The 24,492-nt window shown below is 42.9% G+C and overlaps 2 protein-coding genes across 5 annotated transcripts; one reads left to right on the forward strand and one right to left on the reverse strand.

The window, feature by feature from the left end:
* The first annotated feature begins 609 nt into the window (after positions 1-609).
* Positions 610-8,592, forward strand: oxnad1 (oxidoreductase NAD-binding domain containing 1). 4 transcript variants are annotated; one of them, XM_029443344.1, is made up of 8 exons: positions 610-709; positions 1,358-1,470; positions 2,041-2,104; positions 2,245-2,348; positions 4,685-4,826; positions 5,998-6,243; positions 6,587-6,695; positions 6,883-8,592. In XM_029443344.1, the coding sequence occupies exons 2-8, from the start codon at positions 1,364-1,366 to the stop codon at positions 7,038-7,040; spliced, it is 930 nt and encodes a 309-aa protein (XP_029299204.1). In that variant the 5' UTR covers positions 610-709; positions 1,358-1,363; the 3' UTR covers positions 7,041-8,592. The 4 variants fall into 4 exon arrangements, with proteins under 4 accessions (XP_029299204.1, XP_029299207.1, XP_029299203.1 ...); XM_029443347.1 differs by having other exon boundaries at positions 2,059-2,104; XM_029443343.1 differs by having other exon boundaries at positions 654-781.
* A 785-nt stretch (positions 8,593-9,377) lies between these two features.
* rftn1a (raftlin, lipid raft linker 1a) lies at positions 9,378-18,892 on the reverse strand. The gene is made up of 8 exons (XM_029443692.1): positions 18,513-18,892; positions 16,240-16,348; positions 13,720-14,482; positions 13,320-13,523; positions 12,523-12,632; positions 12,189-12,292; positions 10,521-10,596; positions 9,378-10,208 (listed from the first exon to the last, which is right to left on the reverse strand). The coding sequence occupies exons 1-8, from the start codon at positions 18,890-18,892 to the stop codon at positions 9,816-9,818; spliced, it is 2,139 nt and encodes a 712-aa protein (XP_029299552.1). The 3' UTR covers positions 9,378-9,815.
* Positions 18,893-24,492: the final 5,600 nt, after the last annotated feature.

Consider the following 24,492-nt stretch of genomic DNA (forward strand, 5'->3'; position numbering starts at 1 on the left):
CTCCCACAACAACACTTTGAGTGGCTGGCACAGTTTCACTTCGTTCTCTGGGTCCTCGAGGTGTTTGAGGTTTTGGAGGAAGACTCTGTTTTTCTCATATTTCTTTGTCTCCTTTTTCCGCAACAAGTGGATGTGCTCCACCCTCTCCTTTTGTGTCTCCTTTTTGGTAGAATACTGATAGAATACTCAGAGAGTGAAAACTGATGGTATGAACTTGTGGATTTAACATTGAGGCATGATTAGACAGTGGTGGAGGAGGTATTCATAAATGTAATGAAGAGAAACATACAATGTTTGACTGGAAAATGTAGTGAAGTACAAGTATAAGAATCAGAAGAACATGGAAATACTCGGATAAATTACAAGTAGTCTACCTCAAAAAGTCATAGTCATCCCTTTTTGTGGTCAATACTAATGTCAGCGTGTTTTAAAATAATACGTTTTTAATAGTTGTAGCTCTTAACATCTGAATGATCAATATTGTGTATGGATTTTGAGGGAATACACTTGTATTTAATTAAAATATATAGAAAGTCTGGTCCATTTTTCCAATGCGCAAAACGTCCACAAGATGGCACTACTGCAACAAATCGAATGCCAAGTGCCTCATGTAGTAGAAGAAGACGGCTGCAGTTCAGCCTCAAAGAAGAAGAAGAAGAAGAAGACGTCAGTATTGTCATGTAACTGCAGAGACGTCAGAACATATTTGGTAACTGTTAGCTAATCATATGACCATGGTTACTCTAAAGATATGAATATCTTCTGACATTATTTGATCTTGGTAAGAAAAGCAGCTCGTTGTTTGCTAAAGTAATATGTACCTGTGTCAAACTACAAACCGGCATTGACTTGCAAACAGCTTTAGCTAGTGAGCTAACCATCAACTTGACGAGGGAGGTCACGCCAAACTTCGTTTAAAATAATCACAATTGTACCTAACCGATGTTTTTATCAGTATATTACGTTTTAGGATCGGTCTGCCTCTTATGTGTGTCACCTGCGTCCCTCACAAAACAACACGGCGATGGGCAGCGAGCATTATCAGCTATACTGAGGTCTTGAGGCATGTTTTGTGATTTAGCTCAGGTGGCATTTACCTGACATGAATACTAGATTATTCCGTGAGTTTTTGTGTGGGGTGCCCTCCCACTCAGAGGGGTGACGTTTCAGCTAAACCGCATTGTTAAGGGGCTCAGCTGTTGTATCGACAGCTGCTTGACTTACAGAGGGGCTTATCATTTATCATCCTGAAAGAAAAGGTGAACGTATGAATGTATTCACATATGTGTGTCTAAGCGCAATTCGGCTTTGACAGCTAACGCCAGATGTTCTCTGCTCTTCTCTGATGTCTGCTAAGGTCGCGATGCGCGTCCCCTGTTTCTTGTCCACCGCTGCCCGGAGCTTCAGCCTGCCGTGCCCCGCCGCCGGACTGCTCTGCTGCCGGCTGCTGGGCCCCAACTCGGTCACAAGGTGAGTTTCATCTGGAAGGTACCGGTTTTGTTTATGACGGGTTTATTGTGGTCTGCTGCCAAGGCTGTTCAACCCCGAGCCACTGTGAAGACTGACAACAAGGAAACTATCATTTGACATTTATCCAGGGAAATGCTTGTTAGTTTACTGTCCAGGTGTAACCGTGTGTTTTAACTTAATGGTTTACTTACTCAAAGCACTATATTGCCACACGAATAGTTTAGATTGTGTGTGTTGAGGTTTTAGATATAGCATCTGAATCCACCCCATACAGTGGAGCTTTTTTCAACACCACACACGTCTATTTGCTTTTGTTATTTTGGGGCAACAGCAGAAATGTCAATGTCCAACATCTCACAACATAAGCACATGAAACCAAAACTATCTGCTTGGCTTGTCAGGTGTGAGTTGTAATTTAGGGGAAGTGGCCATCTTTTTAAGTCTGTTGTTGCTTGCTAGCAATAAAGGTAAAGTCCACTTGCAGTTTTTGAAATTCTTGTCACGTGGCAGCTGTGTAGCTCATTACATAAGAGAATGTTTGACTTGAAACTACCTCCTTTGTTTTAAAAGAAACATGTCCTCCACAAGGCAAATGGACCATCTAGAGAGAACAGCGAGCAACTACAGACAAAATGTAAGTTGATGTTTTTTATTTGTATACATTAATCTCGGCTGTATGCATTACCTGCGTCACTTTTTAACCGTGATTTGCTGACAGCCCATTATTAACCCACCCCTAAACTCTGCTCTGTTCCTGCGTGTTGCCTAACACAGGCTCTGTATCCAGCTCATGTATGTGGCATCATAAACGAGTCGGAGACCGTGAAACGTTTGAGAATAGCTGTCCACCCAGACTTCAGCTTCAAAGCAGGACAGTGGTGAGTAGACACTTGTGTTAACTTTTCACCAAATAGAAAATGTTAAACAAATGAGATGGACAATGCGTGTATTAAATCCTTCACATAAATAAAATTGGGAGTATTTTAAAATAGATTTTCAGCCAAACACACATAAAATAATATAGTTTTTTATAACCCCTGTCCTGTTCCTACTGCACTCACACATGGGCTATACACACACACACACACACACACACACACACACACACACACACACACACACACACACACACACACACACACACACACACACACACACACACTAACTACCAAAAGCCTGAGAGAAAAGCAATGGTTTAGGACTTATAGAGTTGCAGCAGATCTGAGGTCATCAGGCAGTTTGTTCCAGAGAACAACACCATAGTGACCACATGCACCTTCACCTGATTTTAATGTTTTATTCGAGGTACATTTAGGAGAAAGATGCTTGATGATCTGAGTGATCTGATTGGCCTATAGCCAGTCAACAGGTCAAAAATATATTTGGGAGCCATACCATTAAGTGCCTTGTAAACAAGCAATGATACTTTTAAAATCTATTATTTACTGTACTGGCAGCCAGTGTGGTGTATAAGTGTGATTTATTCCAGGAAGAACCCCATCTTTACATTTTTCCAACATTGCATAAAACGCAATATGAGCCTCTTTAATCTTGTCTTAAAGCAGAACCTGCCAAAAATGTGTCTAAATGACTGAGTGCTTTGTGACACAGTGCCTGCAGTGCTCATAGTAACCACAAGGTGGCGGCCTTGTGTTTTTAGATGTGTCCTAGCACACTGTCTTTACTCACAAAACGTTTACAGTTAACAGGAGTTAACACAGTAAACATGTAAACCAGCTTTAGGTTACTTTTGATAAGTAGAAAAACAATTTTCATCGAGGAATATATCACATCAGCTAACGGAAAGGATGAAAGCTCATGAATTATTTAGAGTTTATTCTGAAACGAGGATGACCCAAATAGTTGGCGACCTAATAATAAGATCAAGTTTGCTCAGAGATGTGTGTGGGTGATTGTTGTATGCACTTGGCTGCACGCACGCTTGCATCTTTGACTTGAAAGATATTTGATGCACAGTTGCTTGTTTTTGACTGGTGCTTAATATTGGGACTTATTGGTTTTAGCAGTAACTTTCAGTGACCGTCTCATAATCCTAATAGAAAGTTAAATACTTATTCGACGAAGGAAGAGTTTTTATTTTTCTGTGTCTGTCAGGGAGTGTTGCCAATGTTAATTAGTACCCTGCACATGCAGTATATGTACATGAGCCCATACTGTAGGTGGGCGGTGGTGAGACATAGAACCGGCAGCCAGTTGCCCTGCAGCGACTGGTAATGAATGTAAAAAGATGGAAATCCTTGAGTTTCTTAGGAGAAAAAAAAAAGCTTGTCTCCAGGTGGGAGAAGAGGAAGAGGAGGAGGTGTGGAGGTGGATAAGGTGGATAAGGAGGAGAAGGATGTGGGTGGAACATATGTGTTCCCTTTGCAGCAGATCCATATTTATGATGCCTCCGACGGTTGTGGAGTCAGTGTCTCTCTAGTGTAACAGTGGGTCTTTGTGTTGTTGGAACATTCGCCCAACTGTTAAGCGTTGCCCTTTTCCTCCGCCTCTCCTCGTTGTGTGTGTGTGTGTGTGTGTGTGTGTGTGTGTGTGTGTGTGTGTGTGTGTGTGTGTGTGTGTGTGTGTGTGTGTGTGTGTGTGTGTGTGTGTGTGTGTGTGTGTGTGTGTGTGTGTGTGTGTGTGTGTGTGTGTGTGTGTGTGTGTGTGTGTGTGTGTGTGTGTGTGTGTGTGTGTGTGTGTGTGTGTGTGTGTGAGAAAGACTGGGATGCTTCACTTTGTACAAACTAACCAGCAGGCAACTTTCCGTTTTTGTTCTACTTGGTTTCTGGAACAGGCTGAGGTCAAAGGTCACCACTCTAACTTCATTCACACTTTGACCCTCAGTTCAGTGCGTTTCTACTCTTGAATTAACCGTTGTTTACAAATCTGAAAAGTCAGCTGTGTTTCCTTTTGTGCAAAAACACAATAATAAAAAAATAATGGCTCAAATTAAATGATGTTTTATAACCACTTGCATGGTTGTAATATAATATAATACAATGATGTTAAATCAACACATCCATGGTCAGACGCAGTATTGTCCTGTTAAAGTGAAGACCATGAGCAGACTTTCAATGTCTCCGCAATGATGTAAACCTCAGAACTTCACGGGTTTCACTCTAGATATTGATAATAATGTGTTCAAACATCCACTTATGTAATAAATGAGTTGACTGATTAATTCACAAATTGTGTTTTGTGGCTGTGTGCGCAGGGTGGATTACTTCATCCCCGGCGTGGAGAAGGTGGGAGGTTTCTCCATGTGCTCCTGCCCGGGTTTGCTGCAGAGGGAGGGCGTCGTTGAACTGGCCGTCAAATACACCAAACACCCCCCAGCACACTGGATCCACAGGGTGGTGAGTGAATTGGGTAACTTACTTGAAAGTTACCTGGAAAAGTAGATTTGGTCATCCACCGTTGCTTGTCTTATGGTTTGGAAGATTATTTTGTGTCTGCATGCGGGAGATGGGGGAGGGGGGGGGGGGAGAAGTGTGAAAGTGAGAAAGCAAGTGGAGCGATCAGGGTGTTGGGAAATGGTTAAAGCGTTCCAAAGTTAGGAAATGAAAACTGCCGCCAAGAAATCACACCACCGGTTATTCTAAGACGGTGAAGTGTGAAAAGTACAATGGCAAGTGAAGATGATGGTTAAATATGAAACTACACTCCCAATTATTGTTCATTTAACCACTTAAATCATAAACTGTTTCATGATTTGCTTTTAGGCGCCGTTAGCCATATGTCTCCTGATGTTTTTCAATCATGTGTAATTGCTGTCAAGGGTTAGTTAAAGTGAGTCAGCAGAATTTCAAAATTGCCTGCGTCGTAGTTCTGAAGTAGAATTTGATAATGAAGCTGAAATCTCATAAGTTGCTGCTCAACTATTGCGAGTCGAGAGGGTAAATAAAGGTGTGAATACATAAATATAAAAAATGTTCTTGGCGTGTAACATTGTAATTTGTCTACAAAGACTTTTTTAATCCAGCTATAGTAGTAGAGTATGAGCAATGTTTTCCTCCTGCGTACTTTACTTTTCTCTGCGTGTTTTAGCTTCTGTGTTTGATGACGGGCCTAATAAATAGCTTTGAGATACTACGCCTTGTGTTAATAAGTATCAGAAAGCGCTGTGATGCGTTTGAGCAATCTGAGACTTACAGCTCTCTGCAGCTTGTTTGATGATCCATTTGTTTGATATTGCGCTCTGACTCCGACTCCTCTCCGCCAGCAGGAACAGTGTAGGGACCACAGCGGCAGATTAAGAATGCAAGCATTGTGTACAAAAGCAATTGAAGGCGTATTTACTGCTCTTTTTGACTTCAAAGCACTTTCTCTCTCTGTGTGTGTGTGTGTGTGTGTGTGTGTGTGTGTGTGTGTGTGTGTGTGGATCTGAAAGTGTCTGTTTCCTGAGGCTCGTCTTCAATGTAGTTAAAGCGACGCTATTTGAGCTGCTGAGCAAAGAGAACTGTCGGGAACACTAAGTGTGTAAATGACCCAGCTCAACACCGTCTCCTTATCCCTCCTTACCCTCAGTGTACAGTGGGCTCCCAGGTGGCCATGCGCGTCGGCGGGGACTTCTTCTTCGACCCGTCGCCCTCTGATCCCTCCGTGGACTTGCTGCTGGTGGCCGGCGGCGTCGGGATCAACCCCTTGTACTCAATCCTGTTGCACACCACAGAACTGCTGCATCGGAACCAAGCCTCTGGTGGGCGGGACTACAACATAGGCTCTGCACACCTCTGCTACAGCGCCAAGAACACCCAGGAGCTGCTATTCAAGGTGCGTTCTTGTGTTGGAGTGAGGTCTGCCATATACATCTACGTTTTCTCTCAAATAAAATACTGTTTGATAACCCTTTGATGTGTATGGGGGATCATTCTAAAGGCATCACATCTGGCGTAAAGCAAGCCGCAACACATGGAGTACATTCGATATCGCCCACCCCGAGTTGGAACGTATTTGTGATGAGTCTCAGGACACTTGCTGATGTTTAACTTTAAATATGTTTGCTAGCTGTACACCCAACGTGTGTGTGTGTGTGGGTGTGTGGAACACATGGGCAGGTGTGTCGCAGTGTGTAAGGAGAAACTCTTCCTAATCTACCTCCCTTCTATGTTACCAGAGCTCCATCATCGCGGCGTGTCAGGAGTTCCCCGACAAGCTCTCCTGTGACCTCCACATCACGCAACAAAGCACAGATGTCGACTCGCACCTTCAGCCATTTATCAACCGTATGTAATGCCCATACCCGTGCATATTTAGTGACTGTCACATTATTCCAGAGTCTGTCTTTCTTGATTTATCTGTGTCGACGTGTAGAACAGGCTCTATCAAAGCGCCACACGGGAGACGAGGAAGGAGTAGGTGCCGCAGCACTGGGTCTTGATTAATTGATTGACTTCCCTTGTGTCTGCCCAGGTGGGAGAATCACAGAGGAAGAGTTGCGAGCTCATGTGGACCTGCAGAGGACTTTGTGTTTCCTGTGTGGGCCCCCGCCCATGATCGAAGCACTTTCAAAGACCCTCATGGACTTCGGCCTCCCGAAAGACAGAATCCTCTTTGAGAAGTGGTGGTAGAACCGAGTCCTGCAGGGTTGTCCTCCTGGATTCTGCTGCTTTTTTTTTGCAGTCTTCGTGTGTGTGTGTGTGTGTGTGTGTGTGTGTGTGTGTGTGTGTGTGTGTGTGTGTGTGTGTGTGTGTGTGTGTGTGTGTGTGTGTGTGTGTGTGTGTGTGTGTGTGTGTGTGTGTGTGTGTGTGTGTGTGTGTGTGTGTGTGTGTGTGTGTGTGTGTGTGTGTGTGTGTGGAATGGAAACATTATGAGTGCTTGAGGACATTTACCCTGCGATCTCTGCTACCTCACCCTGTGCCTGATCCGCGATAGACCGCCGGGACCACCCACTCTTCAACTAGCGGCTGACTCACAAAGACGATAGAGATGAGTTTTATTTCTTATGATCTAAAAAGGAGGATTGACTAGCAGACTGTAAAGCTTTAGCAAGACATTTTTCGGCTCACTGCTTTGCTGAATATTTCAACAAATCTCAACTCTGTGTGTGACAGACACATCGTGACTCAGCTGTTACACTTCTTCATATCGCATCTTATTTCCAGCCTATAATTGCGTGACTGACGTTTAGTCTTACACCCAGATATGAACCTAAAGGCACTCATTTACCTCTGCAAGCTTGTACTGAAGCAATCATTTGACATTAGGAAATACATAATTGCCATGAGTTGTACAATCTCAGAACCCAACGGCCATTGGTCTGACGAGCCTCTGGGGGCCAATTTACACAAACCAGAACGCTTCCCATAATACAGTTGCATTAATATGCAGATATCTGTTTATGGAGATTGAGTTAGATGAGCTCGCTCAATATGAAGCTACAGTCAGCTAGTTAGCTTAGCATAAAGACTGCAAACGGCTAGCACATAACCCCAAACGGAGCTTTATGCTAAGCTAACCAGCTCTAGCTTCATATTGAGCGGGCAGATAGGTGTACTGATCTTCCCATCTAACGCTCGGCAAGGAATTCCCACAATGTCAAACTATTGCTTTAAAGTCCCTTCGGACATAGAGGATCACTGCAGTGACTCATTTACCTCCTATAAAAACACATTTTGATGTGTTCCTAGAAGTGTTATACTACGTGTATATATATAACTCTATTTATTTGCGGAACTGAATATTTTAGTTGTTTGGCGGATGACTTTGACTGAGCTACGTTGGAGCGATTTTGTTTTTCCACATTTTGTTGGTACGCAGACTTCACCCCGAGTGTTTTTAGAGTCAAAACCCCAACAATGTCCCTGCGTGTTTTACTCACACTGTTACATGCATACACTTTTACTCAATCACGCACATCCACATACCCATAAAGGATTCTTTAGCGGGGTGGAGTAAGTATCCCATGGTGCATTGTAATGGAACCCCCAGGTGGTCTCTGATTGGCTCGGATCACTGAACATCTCTTGGAGATGTCTGCGAGCGTCTTGTCGTCGTCTCTGTGGGGGTTTCGCTGCCGAGACTCATTTTTCAGTTTGTTTTTTTTTGCTTTTCTTCCTCAAATGAGGAAAACAGTTTATGCTGGTAATATGAGTCAGAAGAAATAAAAGGAAATTGAGTCAATCTGTTTTCAAACACTTTATTGACCTCCACTTTTATATAAAGACTACATGTCACACTACTTAGACACGACACAGGTGAGCCAGGTAATAGGTCATTTCTAATTTACACATTTTTCAAAGAAGAAACCTTCATAAAGGTCAGTTCTTCAGAATTACAAAAGGCATTTTTCCTTTTCATGTTGTATCTAACCAAGCTGACATTTATGATATGAAATGTCCACATTACATTGGAGGTGATGGACATATGCTCCCAGCTCTGGATAATCAACAGACCTCACTGTAATTAGTTTTCATAAGAATGTCTGCTGAAGAAATAGTCCATAAGAAAACTGTCAATCATCCAGGGCATCAGTTTTAAAAATGTATTCAATAAGCACAACAGATTCCTGTCACCTCCCTTGTGTTGAGGTGAAGAAACAACTAGAGCCAAGTGACGATACTTTATTTTTGTAATTTTACATGAACTGACCCTTTAATGTTTAGGCCCAATACCATCGAACATCTCAGTGTAGCGGCCGGTCGATACCAACAGAGACTTAAAAACAAACCTCCATCTTTTAATAAGAATGTGTTAAAATAAAGCTGTGACTAAGATACTGCATTAATTTAAATATTTTTAAAAAGTGAAGAAACTAGAGGATGTAATGAAGACAAAGTTTCTAAATTAAAATCTTGTTATTTAAGCCGATAAACATATTTATGATAAGCAAAATCTGGCCAGTGAAGATGCATGTCAGGCTCCGACGCAGTGCACGACATACTTTGTCAACATTTCCCCCCTTTTTGTTTCTATCTTAAATTAAAATACTTTACATATAAAATACAGCGAGCCCAGTGAAAGCAGTACTCCCTTCTTTTTTTTTTTTAACAGTCCTATTACAAGAAAGTAGTAAAATACAACAAGAAAATAACACGTAAGGCTTGGAGACTTGATTAGCCTCGCACAGTTTCGTTTCATATAAGGAGACATCAAATAGCAACACTGACCCAAAGCAGAGAACTGCACAACACTCTCCCACGTGTGGAAACTACAACCTCAAAGCCTTGCAACGGTGTTAAAGCCCCAAACAGAGCAGACTGGAGGGAACGTAACAGTATGACTGACTGCATCTGGGCTGTCAGAGGAACAAAAGAAATCCAGATCAACACAGTTATTTTAAAAGGCATTGTTTTTGATCAACTTAACGGGCCCCGGCCCCCCTCGCCTGCTTTGTGCCCAATGTGTCAACAGACGCCGGAAAACAGCTGCTGCTTGATCTTCTCTTCCGTCTTCGCCTCCTCCTTGACCCCTCCATCATCTATCTGACACACATCTGTCCATCTCAGCTCCTGCTCGGACATTGAGATCTTGTCAATGTCGGTCTCCTCTTCCCGTTCCTCGACAGAAGCCCTGCTCCCCGAAAGCAACGAGAAGCCCCTTTGATGCCGCGCATCCTCTTCCCTCTCCTCGCTCCTTCCGCTGTCCCTGCTCTTCCTCTCCTCTGCTTCCTCCTCCTCTTTTGAGTTTCTCCTCAACCTGTCCATCTCCGTCTCCATCAGAGGGGACATGTTCTCTCTCTCCTCTTCCGTTTCCCCGGTAAACTTCTTCGCCTTGCTGCGACCCCTGAGGTTCCGCATCTGAAACCAAATAGATGCGTTTGAGACAGTTTGACGCTTTGTGCCGTGTCTTTTTTTCTTTCCATCTCTCCAGACACCTGCCAAACCACAACAAAGCCTCTTTTATCGATGCCTCTTTCCTGTACAGTTTGAGGTCGACTCTTAGCCTATTATTAGACTTTTCCTGAGCGGTTTCAGGCTCGCTGTACGTCCCATATTTAGCAACACGACTTTTTAAATGGCACCTTCTCTGACATAAAGCACGTATCCTAAAGGTACAACAGACACAAGTGACAGGTTTGCCGCGAAGATGGAAGACGAAGGGGAACAAACCTTGAAGTCTTTTCTCTTGCGCTGCAGAACGGGTCTCTGAAGGAAGAGGATTTGCTTGGTCGACAAACTCCCGTCACTGCAGGAAGAGAAGAACAGTACTTTTACTACCGTTACCTGCTAGAATCCCGCTGCACATATCGAAATCCACATTCTGTTCGTTGCGGTTCGTAAAGTGACAGGTTACAAGACAACTGCAAATTTGTTTTTGTTCGCAGCTCCGGCACATTTCAAAAGCGGTTTCATGTCGAGATGAGCATATGATTTGTCACATCTCAAACCCTCTGTCCTGTGTATCTAAGCTACACTCTCAGTCCTAATCCAAAAAGAGCGACAGGCGGTGTCTTACAACTAAAAGAATAATGTCTCTAAAATCAACAAAGCTGTAATTAGTCCTGAGGTGATGGGATGCACAGAAGAAGCGGAGGACATGGTTAGAACAAGTGTGCAGATCCTTTATTTAAGAAGTACAAAGACAGAAATGTAAAATGACACCATTAGGAAAAGTAAAAATCTAAGTAGTAGCAGCACAATGTAGATAAAGTATTAATGTACAAGCTCTAGTTTGGTCCCCCCTGACATATATATATATATATATATATATATAGAGATATATATATATCTCTATATCTATATCTATATCTATATATATATATCTCTATATATATCTCTATCTCTATATATATATCTATATCTCTATATCTATATCTCTATATATATATCTCTATATCTATATAGATATCTCTATATCTATATATCTCTATATATATATATATCTATATATCTCTATATATATATATATATATCTCTATATATATCTCTCTATATATATATATCTCTATATATATATATATATCTCTATAGATATATATATATATATCTCTATATCTCTATCTCTATATCTCTATATCTCTATATATATATATATATATCTCTCTCTATATCTCTATATTATATCTCTATATCTCTATATATATATCTCTATATCTCTATATCTCTATATTATATATATCTCTATATATATATATATATCTCTATATATATATATATCTCTATATATATATATATAATATCTCTATATATATATATATATATATCTCTATATATATATCTCTATATCTCTATATATATATATCTCTATATCTCTATATATATTCTCTATATCTCATATATATATCTCTATATATATATATATCTCTATATCTCTATATATATATATATCTATATATATATATATCTCTATATCTCTATATATATATCTCTATATCTCTATATATATATCTCTATATCTCTATATAGATCTCTATATATATATATATCTCTATATCTCTATATAATAATATCTATATATATATCTCTATATATATATATATCTCTATATATATATATATCTCTATATATATATCTCTATATAGATATATATATATATCTCTATATATATATATATATATATCTCTATATATATATATATCTCTATATCTCTATATCTATATCTAGAGATATAGATATATCTATATATATATATATATATATATATATATATATAGATATATATAGATATATATAGATAGATATAGATATAAATATAGATATATACATATATATATAGATATAGATATATATAGATATTGCTAATAGCAAATACTTGAGTAAATGCACTTAGTTCTGTACCTGTTGGTCTTCACAATGGGTGTGGGTATCACACACATCAGCCTCCACCCATACGGCGCCAGAGACTGGAGCAAGGGGATGTAGTCCGTCTTCACCACCACACCCTGGACAGGACAGACAGAAAATAAAATCCCTCAGACACACACACACAAGAAATCAAACACATTACAGTACACACGCAGCTAGTAAGATTTAACCTCAGCCACAAACACACGCTACTTACTACTTCCGCTTCATCTCTACTCTTTTATGTGACGTTTGACAGAAAACAGCTGAAGCTTTCAGTCAGAGAGGCTTTTTCTCAAAGTATAAAAAAATAAATACAAAGACCCACATCAACGACGGTCCACTGCTCGACCACGATGGCATCGTAGGAGGTGTTTGCGGTCTCCTCTGCGGAGCTCTGGAAGATGAACACGCTATCCACAGATGAAACGCCATTGTCTGGAGAAACGGCACAGAAACAGAAGAGGAAGTATGCGAGGAGTTACAAGCTCATTTCCACTTTCCAATCTCTCACTATTGATCCCCCTTGTTCCCTTTGGCTTAAGTCTACTTATTCCACGGGTGACTGAGCAGTGATTTATAATATAAGCCGTGGACTTATGGCATGTCGCTCCGTGGATATCATCCATTACCAGTGGGGCAGAGAGCCTGAGCTGCGTCTCCTCTAGTCACTGCTGTGCAAGGTGAGGAGGGGAAATAGTTACTTTAAAGCTGCAATAATCAACATGTTAATATTATTAGATTAAAGGGGAAGTACACCCCATTTTCAAAATGCATACATGTTACTCCTATGGTGTAAGGCGAAAAATATTAGTAAACTTAAAAAACAAATCCTTGTGATGTCATCAGGTATAAAGTCTGACCATGTTCTGAGTATATGGGGACAGAGCATTTTAGCATCTTTAAGCACATTGTTTTGTTTTACGACCCGCAACTTAACCGTCACGGTTCCGTCTTACTGTTCTCAGCCGCAGAAAGCAACAATGAATTTCACTGTGCAACTTTTAGGTGCGACTCAGCACTCGTGCTGCGCCTAGATTAAAGTTGCTGACTTCGCGGTACATTTGCCACCTTCTCTCCAGTGTTTGCATGCCCCGAAGGTTTGACTCCATGGGTCCAAAATACCATTATCGTCTTCAAGGTGGAAAAAGCCATCGATGAGGTGCGCGCCGCTGGTGAAATGCTGAGTCATGTGGTCGAGCCAGTGCGTGTCAACTTCCGTGATTTGCCCCGCTTCCTTTTGCACTTGCAGTGGCACCCTGAGTGAGTAGAACCTCAGAGAAGTGTTCAGCTCCCCTGTGTGGTTGTACAAGGCGAAGAGCTGCATCCCTACAGGCACACAAACAAAACAATGGACGACTGGAGACCAAAACTCATGATGTCGCCCTGAATCGCCCGTTTCAGAATTATATTTATATATATTATATAACTATATTAACGTGTTGTTCACAGTAAGTCTCAGCCGGTAAATGTGGAGCTACATTGAATTAAAATGGAAATACTCAAGTACTAAGTGGTTACTTACTACCCTGCGCTGGTGGTAAAGTTGCATCCTCATCTTTCTCTGAACTCTTGAGCCGGAGGTTGTTGTTGTTGTGTGTCGTTGCTCTGCTTTGCCCATCTGTGCAGCTCGAGCTGGACTTCCTGTCATGGGTTCGATCCAGTTCTGGAGAGCTGGGCCAGCTGTCGGAGCTTGAACTTTGTCCTTCCCCCTGATTGGAAAGGTTAAAATGTTTCTCGGTGGATCCTGGGACGTCTGGTAGACGACAACTCTGCTGTCTGATTATACCCGCAGCTTCTGGAGGGCTGGGATACCGCTGGTTCCCTTTCTCTTCTGCTGGGTTTTGATTTGAATGCCACTGAACTGTGTCGACGCCGCTGTGATCTTGATGTCGGTTCGTCGATTCTAGTGACTCCTCGAGGTCGATCTGTAAGTTCTGGAGCTGCTCATTGGACTCGTCCTGGTTAAGATCTAAACTCTGGATGGGTTTCAGAGGACCGAAGTCCGGTTCTCTTGTCTTGTGGTCCCGCGTGTCGTGTTCTTCACCCTCGTGATCCAACTCTCGAGGTTCAAAGGTGTGACGGTCATGCTCCGAGTCATTATGATGTGGTTCCGTAGGATCCGTTGGGCTGTTGTTGGCGCTGAAGGGGTGTCGGTGTATGGGCGACGGGCTTGAATGTAAGGAGGACAGCTCGTCGGGGTCCCAGTGCCCCAAGTAGCAGGGTCCTCCGCCCGGCTGCTGCAGAAAGCCCACAAACATCACCCCTTGCTCTGCTACATCCTGGATCTGGAGGAGTAGCATACACACAAAATAAACTGTTATTAGAATACATTTGAGTGACGCGTAAACATAAAGAGGGAGTCATTCATCGCTCCACAAATACATTTGCAGCGTCTCTTCTACTATATTCAGACAAACAAAGCTTCATTTATACACAAACAAAGGCTGACGTACGCAGAGTAGATATTCTGCAAAATAACAACCTACCTAATCATCTGCAAAGATCAAATATTCAAATGACAAAGGGACCTCATTATCTCAACGCATCCGTGTGTGTGTGTACGCGTGTGACTGCGTCTGTGTGTGTCGCTCCCTCCCATGGAGCTCTGGTGGTTAATTGTCAGTTGATATTTGGGCTGACAGTTTTAGACAGGCTCAACGGGAGAGAAATCAAATAGCAAACTACCACCAAACAATAACGAGACGCATCTTCCCCCATTACCCCACTGCTTTTGACACACACACACACACACACACACACACACACACACACACACACACACACACACACACACACACACACACACACACACACACACACACACACACACACACACACACACACACACACACACACACAGTCTCTCTATTACCATCCGACACACTCGCAATTACACAAAGTCACAGTTTTATCTGATGAGTTTGTCTGGAGACAGATTGAGAGTGGGAGGGATAGAAAGTGCTGGAGAAATTGAAGTATAGAATTTCACACACACGTCACTCTATCTGCCCGGTGCCACTCCTGGGTTCTTATCTCGAACTCTCCCTGGCAGCTTGTGATCCGATTGGTTATTCATGTCACGCTGCCGGAGCCTATCACATTATATTCAGTGATGTGCATTTCCATCCAATCAGGTTTTCCTTTGTGCTCGATGGGTGTTCAGATGCAAATCTATTCAATAGAGCACATTTTCATTTCCCATTGTGGGACTGTTGGAGAATTCATGAGCAGAGAGACTAAAAGTGAGTTTTACAGCTGATAAATGCCAGTGATGATGCTGCGGTGGACGGGGCATCTTAGGGTTAAGTCTCATTATAGTTTACCATAACTTCTGTGACCTTCCATTCATTATAAAAGGTCCTCCTTCGGTTACCTAGTAACAGGATAGTGAGCTTTGTCACACGAGATGCAACTAGTGGGAATCCAGTTTGTTAGAACATAGATGGAGGAAAAGAAATCAGCTTTCTTTTCCTCCTCCATCTATTTTTTTACCATATGGCACAGACAGGCAATTACAGGCAGTTGCCTGTAGCCCTTTGAGCCCCGTAATGTTTCCCTCACTGTCACAGCAGCAGTGTTGCACCAACATTAGAGGCGCGCACATAAACAAGTACGGAGAATGACCAAGGGGGAGCTGGGCTGCATTCTACGTAGATCACTTTTGTGCAGACGTGGCAAACCAGTACATCAAATGCAGAATATATCAAGGTGTCTGTGACAGAAAGAACTAGAACAAAGTACCCGCTCGACCTCAGCTTTTAGTGCCACAGCCTCATGTTAAAAACTGTATTGGTGCATCCCTAGTACTTAAGCGGAGATTGGACATACTTTTTTATTTTAATTAAAGCATTCAGTGTCCTTCAGTTGCATGTTTCACTAGAAGGCTTTTCCTCTAAGTAATTGTAGCAATGTTAAGCCCTCTGCCCTGCGTACTGCAGGAGCCTCATCATTAAAGCCATGGTGCACAAATATCCTGTTTGACCTACCCTGGTAATTACAGTTAAACAAAAAAAAAAAGACGTAATTGATGCAAAATACTCACCCTCTTCACGTAGCTCTGGATCACTTCTGGTTCAGCAGCCTGGTGACCTGCCACACACACGTCTGTCTCCAGACGATGTCTCGCCCACCTCAGTTGGCTTTTCTCTGAACTACAGGGTGAGAAATGATGAAATATTCAGCATAAAGAATCATATGTCATTTATATCCAATTCTGCTCCTATGAACCAGAAATTGTCAAATGTTCTCGCACTGTTATAACATTACATTTCTTTTAGGTTCGTTTCCTCCTCCCCGTCCATTGTCACCAGAGCGGTTCCATCGCCTAATAACATTACAGTCAAAACGAGATTCTGGCGCACACGTGGTCGCGTTCACGAGCTCTCATTGACGCAGAATTATCACAGCAGAAACATAATATCAATTCTGGTATGGGCTGAATTTTCCATTTAACAGGAGGACACATTCAGCGTGATCACAATAGACTTATTAAGAGAGAGAAAAGGACTGAATTTCCTTCTGCTCCGACTGCAAGACACGATCATAAAAGGAGCAGTCAGATACGCCTCTTCAGATTTGGATTGAGGTCAGTGGGAAGGCCGCGGTAATATCTTGTGCTCTGAGGCTTGAGTGACATTCACAGCTAGATTTGAAACAGTACATCTGTCAGATTTCTTTTGCTTTCATTTTTAGATTTTTTTTTTTTTGATGAAAGGGGATGGCGGTGATGTGGAGATAAAAGGCGGAGTTAGAGGGGACGAAGGGGAGGGGGCGAGGAGGACAAAAGAAAAGGGGGAACAGCCATGACTGAAGAAAGCAGATGAAAGGATGGAGAGATGGTTTCTCTCTTTCAGCGTGCCGTTCCCCTCTGGCGAGTGCTGATGATGCAATCAGCCGTCTCCACGGTGACAGGTGCCAGGAAGCAGCAGGACCACTTGGCAGGAGGGGCATCAAAGGAGCAGCCCGGCACCTGTCTGTGCACTCGAGTGTGTGTGTGTGTGTGTCGGTGTTTGTGTGCGAGTGTGTGTGTGTATACAATAAACTATTCCTTGAATTCACACTACAAAGCACACAGGAGGATGCCCAAAACTGTAGACTAAGCAAATTCCTTTAATTGCAAAGAAGTTGAAGAAAAGTCATTGACATTATATGAGAGATTACATAAGTTACCATGGTTCTCTGAGTGAAAAGACACAAAGAGTAACCCACAGGGGGTCCCCCGTCGCTATACAATAAGGACTTTTCTTCAAATGAACATGAAGTTCAGTAAACTGATGTCAGATACGTTGGAGTATTTAATGTATCACATACAGGATGTTTTGGAAATGGGATACGAAGTGATACGATACAAGATGATTCGTATGACACATCTGTTATTTGCACTAGGAAGTTATACAGTTTTGGTTCAAACACTAAAGACTAAGAGTCTACAATCGATGCTTGTGGCTCTCTGAGGCTTTATTTAGCTTTGCTTTGAGCTACATGCTAACGGATCATGGCGCTAGATTAGAGAAGTTAAGGGATCAGCAAAGTTATTTCAATTCAACCTGGGGGAAATGAATGTCTGTGCCACATTTTCTCACAATACATCTGGTAGATAGTTCACAGGATAAGAGACAACTTTGACCTCCTGGAGGCACTAGAGGAAATGTCCAGGGGATCACCAAAGTAATTAGGATTCACCCTCCGGGACACGGGACCAATCGTTGTTGAGATATTTCAGTCTGGACCAAAGCGGTGACCCGACTAAACCACAGAGCAACATTACCATCCACAGACATAACCCTTGCCATTATGATGTTATAATATGTCTTGAGACAAAACGTGGGCGACATAGGGAAGAAATGACATCATTTTCGAACCCACCAGCAGCTGCTTGCATGCTGTACCAGAGCTGATAGCAGGGACGTATGAAAATAATGTTCAGCTCAAATATTGCTTTTTTTCTTTTACCAGAGAATAACTACAGTACATTATCATGTATAGTCAAAAGTGAAAGAATTGGGACAGTGAGCTAAAGTTAGACAGTTTTTGTGGCTGACTCATCTGCACTTAATTTGACATCAAGGGAAGGAGGTGAGGTGCAGGATTGTGCTCGTGGTAATGGGTCTCAATTGGCTTCCATATCAAAACAATGAAGGTGCAAAAGCTGCCTTCTTGCCGTTGTGTAAATGTGGCTGCATGATGAATCATCTCTCATTTATATTAATTCATCCGCAAAATAAATCCCACAGTCAAATCTATAAAAAAGAAAAAGAAAAAGAAAAAGGAAGGTGGCGCTCGTGCTGAAGACAAGCGTGTGTGTAGTTTGTGTACCTTGGCGTCTCTCGGACCAGCACGGCCCGGTGGAGCTGGCGCTGGATGTGTGCGTGACGAGGCCCGCAGGGATGGACAAACGGGTGGACGGCGACCAGGACAAAACCCTGCGCGTAGAGTTCCCTGACCTGAACCGGTAGCTCTCTGACCGAGGAGAGGCAGAGCACCGATGACACCGGCACCTCTGGAGGGAGAAGAACGGGTGAGATTAGGTCAACGACAACAACAAAGGTCAAGACATGGACATGATAGGTTTCAAAAGAGGCAGGGAAAAATAGTAGAGAGGTATTTTGAAAGAGGAGAAACGTTGGAACAAAGAGGAAGAGAGAAGGGGAAAAAAAAAAAAGAGGGGGGACAAAGGCTGTGAAGAAACAAAACATGTTTCATTATGATAATTCCCCTTCACAACAACACATGGCACATGCACGCTAAATCTGAAACTAATTACAGCAGAACTATTAGCCTCTGTCCTCACTGTCACCAGCAGCCTGGTTTTTGGAACACACACACACACACACTATCACATTGCTTGTTTGGCCTCGTGGTATTAGCAGCAATCGCTAAGACAGAGCCGATTCTCTTATTAACATACACAATGGAGAGAAAACCTGTTTACTTTAGTGGAAAATGGTTAGCAGAGCTTATCGTATGGGAGCAAACTGTCACTGAAAATCCACGAGGGAGAGCGCAATGTTTGCTAGAACCGCCCTCTGAGGGTCGGTGCATTGTAGTAAAGCTCCCTCTCTGTTCACAGCCTTTTAAAGGAACACGTGCATGTGTGGCTGTGTGTTTCTGTAGCGCTGAGTGAAGTCAGGTGTGTGTTAGAGGGAGAGAGAGGAGCATGGAAAATGAGATGAGGAGTGAAGAAAAGGGAGACACAGAGAGAGAGAGGCAGTTAGCAGATCTGTGTTGGAGAGAGGGAAGGTGGGGGGGGGGGGGGGGGGAGAGATGAGGCTGTCTGTTTGTGCCTGAGTGCTTGTCATCCTTTCCCATTCAATCTCATTTGCATGGGTCTGGAGAAGAGAAAATAACCTGAATAAATTAGCTAGACCCACACAAAAACACACACACCCACACAAACACACACACACACACACACACACACAGGGAGAGAGAGAAAAAAAAAAAAAAGGATGTGCGAGCCATCTCATTTTCAATTTGTTCTCCATCATCTGCCGTGTTCACACACACACACACACACACACACACACACACACACACACACACACGAGAGGCAGGCCAGCATGCTAGGGTTACAAGCGCATTGACACACACACGCTCCTGACTTCTATCTCAGTTAAACAATGGGAGAAAAAACTCCCTGAGAAAATCCGACCATCACATCACACTTGGCGTGACGAGAGCCTTTCATCAAGCAAACACTTAAAACGGGTGTCTGTGGGGACTTATCAAAAGCAGTACAGTGATGATAATAATAATAACAGCTGGAGACTGGGGTGGCGTGGCGGGTGGATAACAACCATCCTGTCACCGTAAACAGTCATTAGCCGTCATTAGCCGTGCACGGCTGGCACTCACCCACCGACAAGACGCAGGCAAGGCTTCGGCGCTAATTCAGGCAAGGCATACAGAAGTTATTAGGGTGTTATGCTGCGCTGTAGGCTGGGAAGCGATTTCATTTATACTGTCTGCCACAGTGGGATTTAAAGGGGGGGGGGGGGGGGCTGCAATTCCTCTCCAGAATGGGAACATGGGAACGGCTCAGGGCGAGTGGAGTTTCATAGTGCCAGCTAGTGAGGCCAGGGAGGTGTAGGAGTGTACCAAAGAGAGTGAGTGAGTGAGTGAGTGAGTGAGTGAGTGTGTGTGTGTGTGTGTGTGTGTGTGTGTGTGTCTCTGAGAGTTGGAGCTGTGTGATGGAGTGTTTTTGTGAGTTTGAAAGTCAGAGAAGAGAAAAAGAAGTGGAAGCAAATATGTGTGCGTGTGAGAGGAACTACAGAATATAATAGAGGAGGGTATGCGCTCTTTTTAAAGCACACATTTAATGACTTTTAAGCCCTTTTTAATACCTCTACAAAAAGGAAATACAAAATACTGTTGCTGCAGTAAAATACACCGACAAACTAAACTACAGTACACACCATTATTGAGTTTTATTGAATTTGAAAAACTTTCAAATCATCATCAGGGGTGAAACAGGTGACGAAGATGTACAGTCTCTCTAAGCATGATGATATAGGAAAAGAAATCACCCTAGAATTAATCTAATCTCACTGCTACAAAGGTAAAGTAAGAAGAGACATCGGTTCAGCTCAGATGTAATGCCTCCCTTCCTATAATTCAAGACATGTTAAGACTTTTTCAGTAGAGTGGGAACATTTGCATCCATACATGCGTGTTTAAAAAGAGAGATACAGACATCCAAGGGTGCATTGTTAAACGGACACAAGACACTGCCGAGCGGCTGTTCAGCTGTTGATCCTCGCTCTGCTATTTCCATCTCCCCCCCCCCCCCCCCCGAAGCCTCGACCACACGACAGCCGCCGCGCATCGTGAGCGACGCCTCACTTTTTGACCCTGGATTTCACAAGCAGCATTCAAAATGTGCCAGTGTCATCGCCTGTAGCCTAAAAAGGGTTTATTAATTCCTTGTACAAAATCCCTGAATGTCTGTGTGCGACTGTAAAGCATATTCTGTGGCGTAAGCGTGCCACGGTCTCTCGGCAAGTGTGTATGGGCCATCTTTTTTTTTCTTCTTTTGCCTGTGTGCGTGTGTGAATGAGAAAGAAAGAGTTTGCACTAAGCCTGCTAGGTGATGCATGGGGATTACTACTCGCAGCCACCCTCAAGGCTTATCCCTCTGCTCGCTGGAGGTTCACGTTTATTTAAATAGCCTTCTAATGACTTGCAGAGGTTTTAAGCGAGGATATGAGCCAAAACAGTGACTATAAAATAATCAGCTTCCTGGAGCCAGGAGCTCCCCACTGTTTTAGGGAATGCTGCCACGGGCTATGAGAGTTGTTGGTCAGCATCTGAGCTTTGTCAAAAATGGGGGTCTGATTTTCCTCAGAAGGCCCCGTTTCACACGAAGTGTTTGTCAAAAATGGCTGACAAGTACAGTACGAGCAGAAGGAAAAAAAAGTTTGCTGTGGTGAGAACACAGTGTGGTGTGGCACTTAAGGCGCATACATTACCATGTACGTGTGATGCTGTGAATCTCTGCCATCTCAGCTGCTATTCTCTCAATAAAACTCAAACTGTATAAAAGGAATTATGCAGATCAACACTTTCAACAATCTTTCAGGGAAAAAAATGAGTTTGCCTACAAAAGTGTGTCAGGCAGCAAAGATCTCGCAAACTGATGGATTTGTGCGTCGCCTGCTCTCTGAGCCAAATACATCACACACACACACATACACACAGAGATTGTGATGGCAAAGATGTACTGCATAAGGCAGAGGGAATGTATATCATAGCATTCAGGTGTAGATCACGTACACACAAGCACTGACAAACCTCCAGACAAAAATAAAGTTGCCCACAGGTATACAGTAGCAAAAAGCCACACAAACACAAACACGCCCACACACACTGCCGAGCATGAGCCACATGTTGTACGTTTTAATGAGCCGAGTGGGTCTCCCTCTCTGCAGGGCGGCAGAAAGTCATCAGCAGAGTTCAGCTCCTCATGGTCTGCTCCAGAGACAGGCGTTAGTCACGCAGCATCACACCTAACTTACTTCCTCACACATCCTCAAGATTCCTGACTCCCGCTCTCTCGTTCTCACACCTCCAACGCTACCAAGATACTCTCGCTCCAGACCCGACTCACCCTGGTATCTCTCCCGGTTTTTTTTAATGCGCAGTTCGTTTTCTCACCCTCGGTGTTCTGTTACACCACCTTGATTTTACAAACACCGCCTCTCATCTAACTTTGCTTTTTTTCCCTCCTCTCTACCTCTTTTGTTTTTGTTCCGCCTTGCCGTTACATTTCATACTCGGCATTCATGCTGACAAATCAAGGTAATCAATCAATGTTAAAAGGGGAATAATGGAAATCATGGCACCTATTGTACAGGCGGGTGTCCCACTCTCACAACACGTGGCTAGCTGACGCTGCCCGTTAACGCCGGTAGTTTAGTGAACGGGAAATGATACATGACAGGTTGCTTACGCACCGAATCTTTCGCGCGCGCGCCCACACACACGCACATCAACCCCCTCTTCCATCTGCGCTCGAGACATTTACTCCGTCACGCATATCTCGAGTTCACTTCTACCTGTGACAGCGAGCAGCAGAGGGCTTATTCATTTCGTTCCGCCACGGATAACAAATGGCACACAACGTCACACAAATCAAACGAGCGACTGAATGTCTAAACCAAGAGGATTTCTCTCTGTCACAAGTGTTTTATTGTGAAAGGTTTCCAAAGACTTCTCCGTGACTCATGACCTTTACTTTTAGGAGGGCATTTCCGCTTCTACATGTCGTTAACTCTCTTTTAAGTTTCAACAAAGCTGTGAAATCTCATATTCTACATAGAGAAACATTCACATGGATACAAAAATGTTATTTTTTTAAATATTCAATTTAATTCCGGTCACTCAATGTTGCCAATAAATCATAAACGTCAACAATATTTATAAGTAAATGAGGATTTAATTTTTTTTTAAGTAAATTCACAGCCAAGAGTTCCACTCACCAATCCAGTCGTCCCCAGTCTGCGCGAAGTGTCTGCTGGACTGAAAGCTTCCTCACACTCGAGTGTGTCGATGTGCGTCCCCTCTCCTCTCTGTAATGTCTGTCCCCGTCACTGCTGTTAGAATGAGACACACATCAGGTCAGATGCTGGGGATCCAATGTGAACAAAACATGAATCCTCCATTAAGAAACTATACAACTGACTGCTGCTGAGTCTCACGGGCGGCTCATGATAAACACTCCCGTCTACCTCTCTGTCACCAGCGTGTGAGGAGGAGGAGAGAGGGAGCCTTACACACATCCTCTCTCCTCCCTGTTGTTTCTCACTCGCTGCTCTCCACGTTGGATAATCTGAAACACTTTGAGAAACAATATGAATCATGGTGGGGTTTTTTTAAATAATAAAAGTACCCTAGTGATTGTCAATTACTTAAAAAAGTGAGGATGAAATATACAAAAGTAGTCTAGCATAGAGATATACGTTCAGATATGTTTACACAAATAGTCAAAGTGGTGTTTTTGGTTCAGTTTCGGTCACACATGGATATTGGTCTCCATCAATGTTGTGAAGGTTATGGTCTCCTTTGGAAAATTCATATTTCATAAGAAGCTATCTAGACTTATCCATAATTCAGAAACGTCTGACTGGGGTGTACTATGTGGGTGGGGCTGTTGGGTGGTCACAGCCTGGACAGAGCACCCTGGGGAGCCCAGTCACACCACCAGACTGTGACAAAAACAAAACGCTCTGTGACCGAGAGATGACTGGCTTGTTGCCAGGGAAGACAGGAGATCCAACCCTGACTGAAAACCAGCAGCCACTGACAGGCTTACTGGAGGCTGTGAGCGGCAGCGGTGGGCAGTCTGAAAGCGCCACGCTCCAACATAATCACTAAACCGTAAATACACCACCAGTGTTTGAAATTATGCAAAGAAACCATAGACCTGTACAAGCTTAAATAACACACTTTTAACTTTTATTTATTTTTTAAACATCCAAAAACCTGCAAACAAGAACGCCAACAATTAACCAAACTTAAACAGTGCAGTGCCTAGGCTCTCTGAACGAAACAATTCAAACGACTGCAAATAACATCAATACAATCAGACGTTGGCACACAGGAGACCCCGAGTTTAATGCCCCAATGAAACTAAGCAGAACTGGGTCAAGGGAAAGAAAATCTGTGATGTGCACCAAATACCAAATGTGCATCTCCAAGCATACAAAGCTTCTCTTTTAGTGTTTAAAGTTTAAGGAAAACAAATGAAGTGCACTTACTGAAAACAATATATATGTATATATAAAATAATCATTGTTCA

This window comes from Cottoperca gobio, chromosome 11 (assembly GCF_900634415.1).
Source record: "Cottoperca gobio chromosome 11, fCotGob3.1, whole genome shotgun sequence".
In the NCBI taxonomy this organism is placed as follows: Eukaryota; Metazoa; Chordata; class Actinopteri; order Perciformes; family Bovichtidae; genus Cottoperca; species Cottoperca gobio.

Coding starts and splice junctions, on each gene's coding strand:
- rftn1a (XM_029443692.1), bottom strand. CDS start 18,892: ATGTTTTGTTTCTTCACAGCCTTTGTCCCCCCTCTTTTTTTTTTTTCC. Junction 12,293..12,522: donor AGCAGTGGACCGTCGTTGAT/GTGGGTCTTTGT, acceptor TGTCCTGTCCAG/GGTGTGGTGGTGAAGACGGA. Junction 10,209..10,520: donor GCAAGAGAAAAGACTTCAAG/GTTTGTTCCCCT, acceptor ATTTGGTTTCAG/ATGCGGAACCTCAGGGGTCG.
- oxnad1 (XM_029443344.1), top strand. CDS start 1,364: ATGCGCGTCCCCTGTTTCTTGTCCACCGCTGCCCGGAGCTTCAGCCTG. Junction 4,827..5,997: donor CACACTGGATCCACAGGGTG/GTGAGTGAATTG, acceptor CCTTACCCTCAG/TGTACAGTGGGCTCCCAGGT. Junction 6,696..6,882: donor CCTTCAGCCATTTATCAACC/GTATGTAATGCC, acceptor GTGTCTGCCCAG/GTGGGAGAATCACAGAGGAA.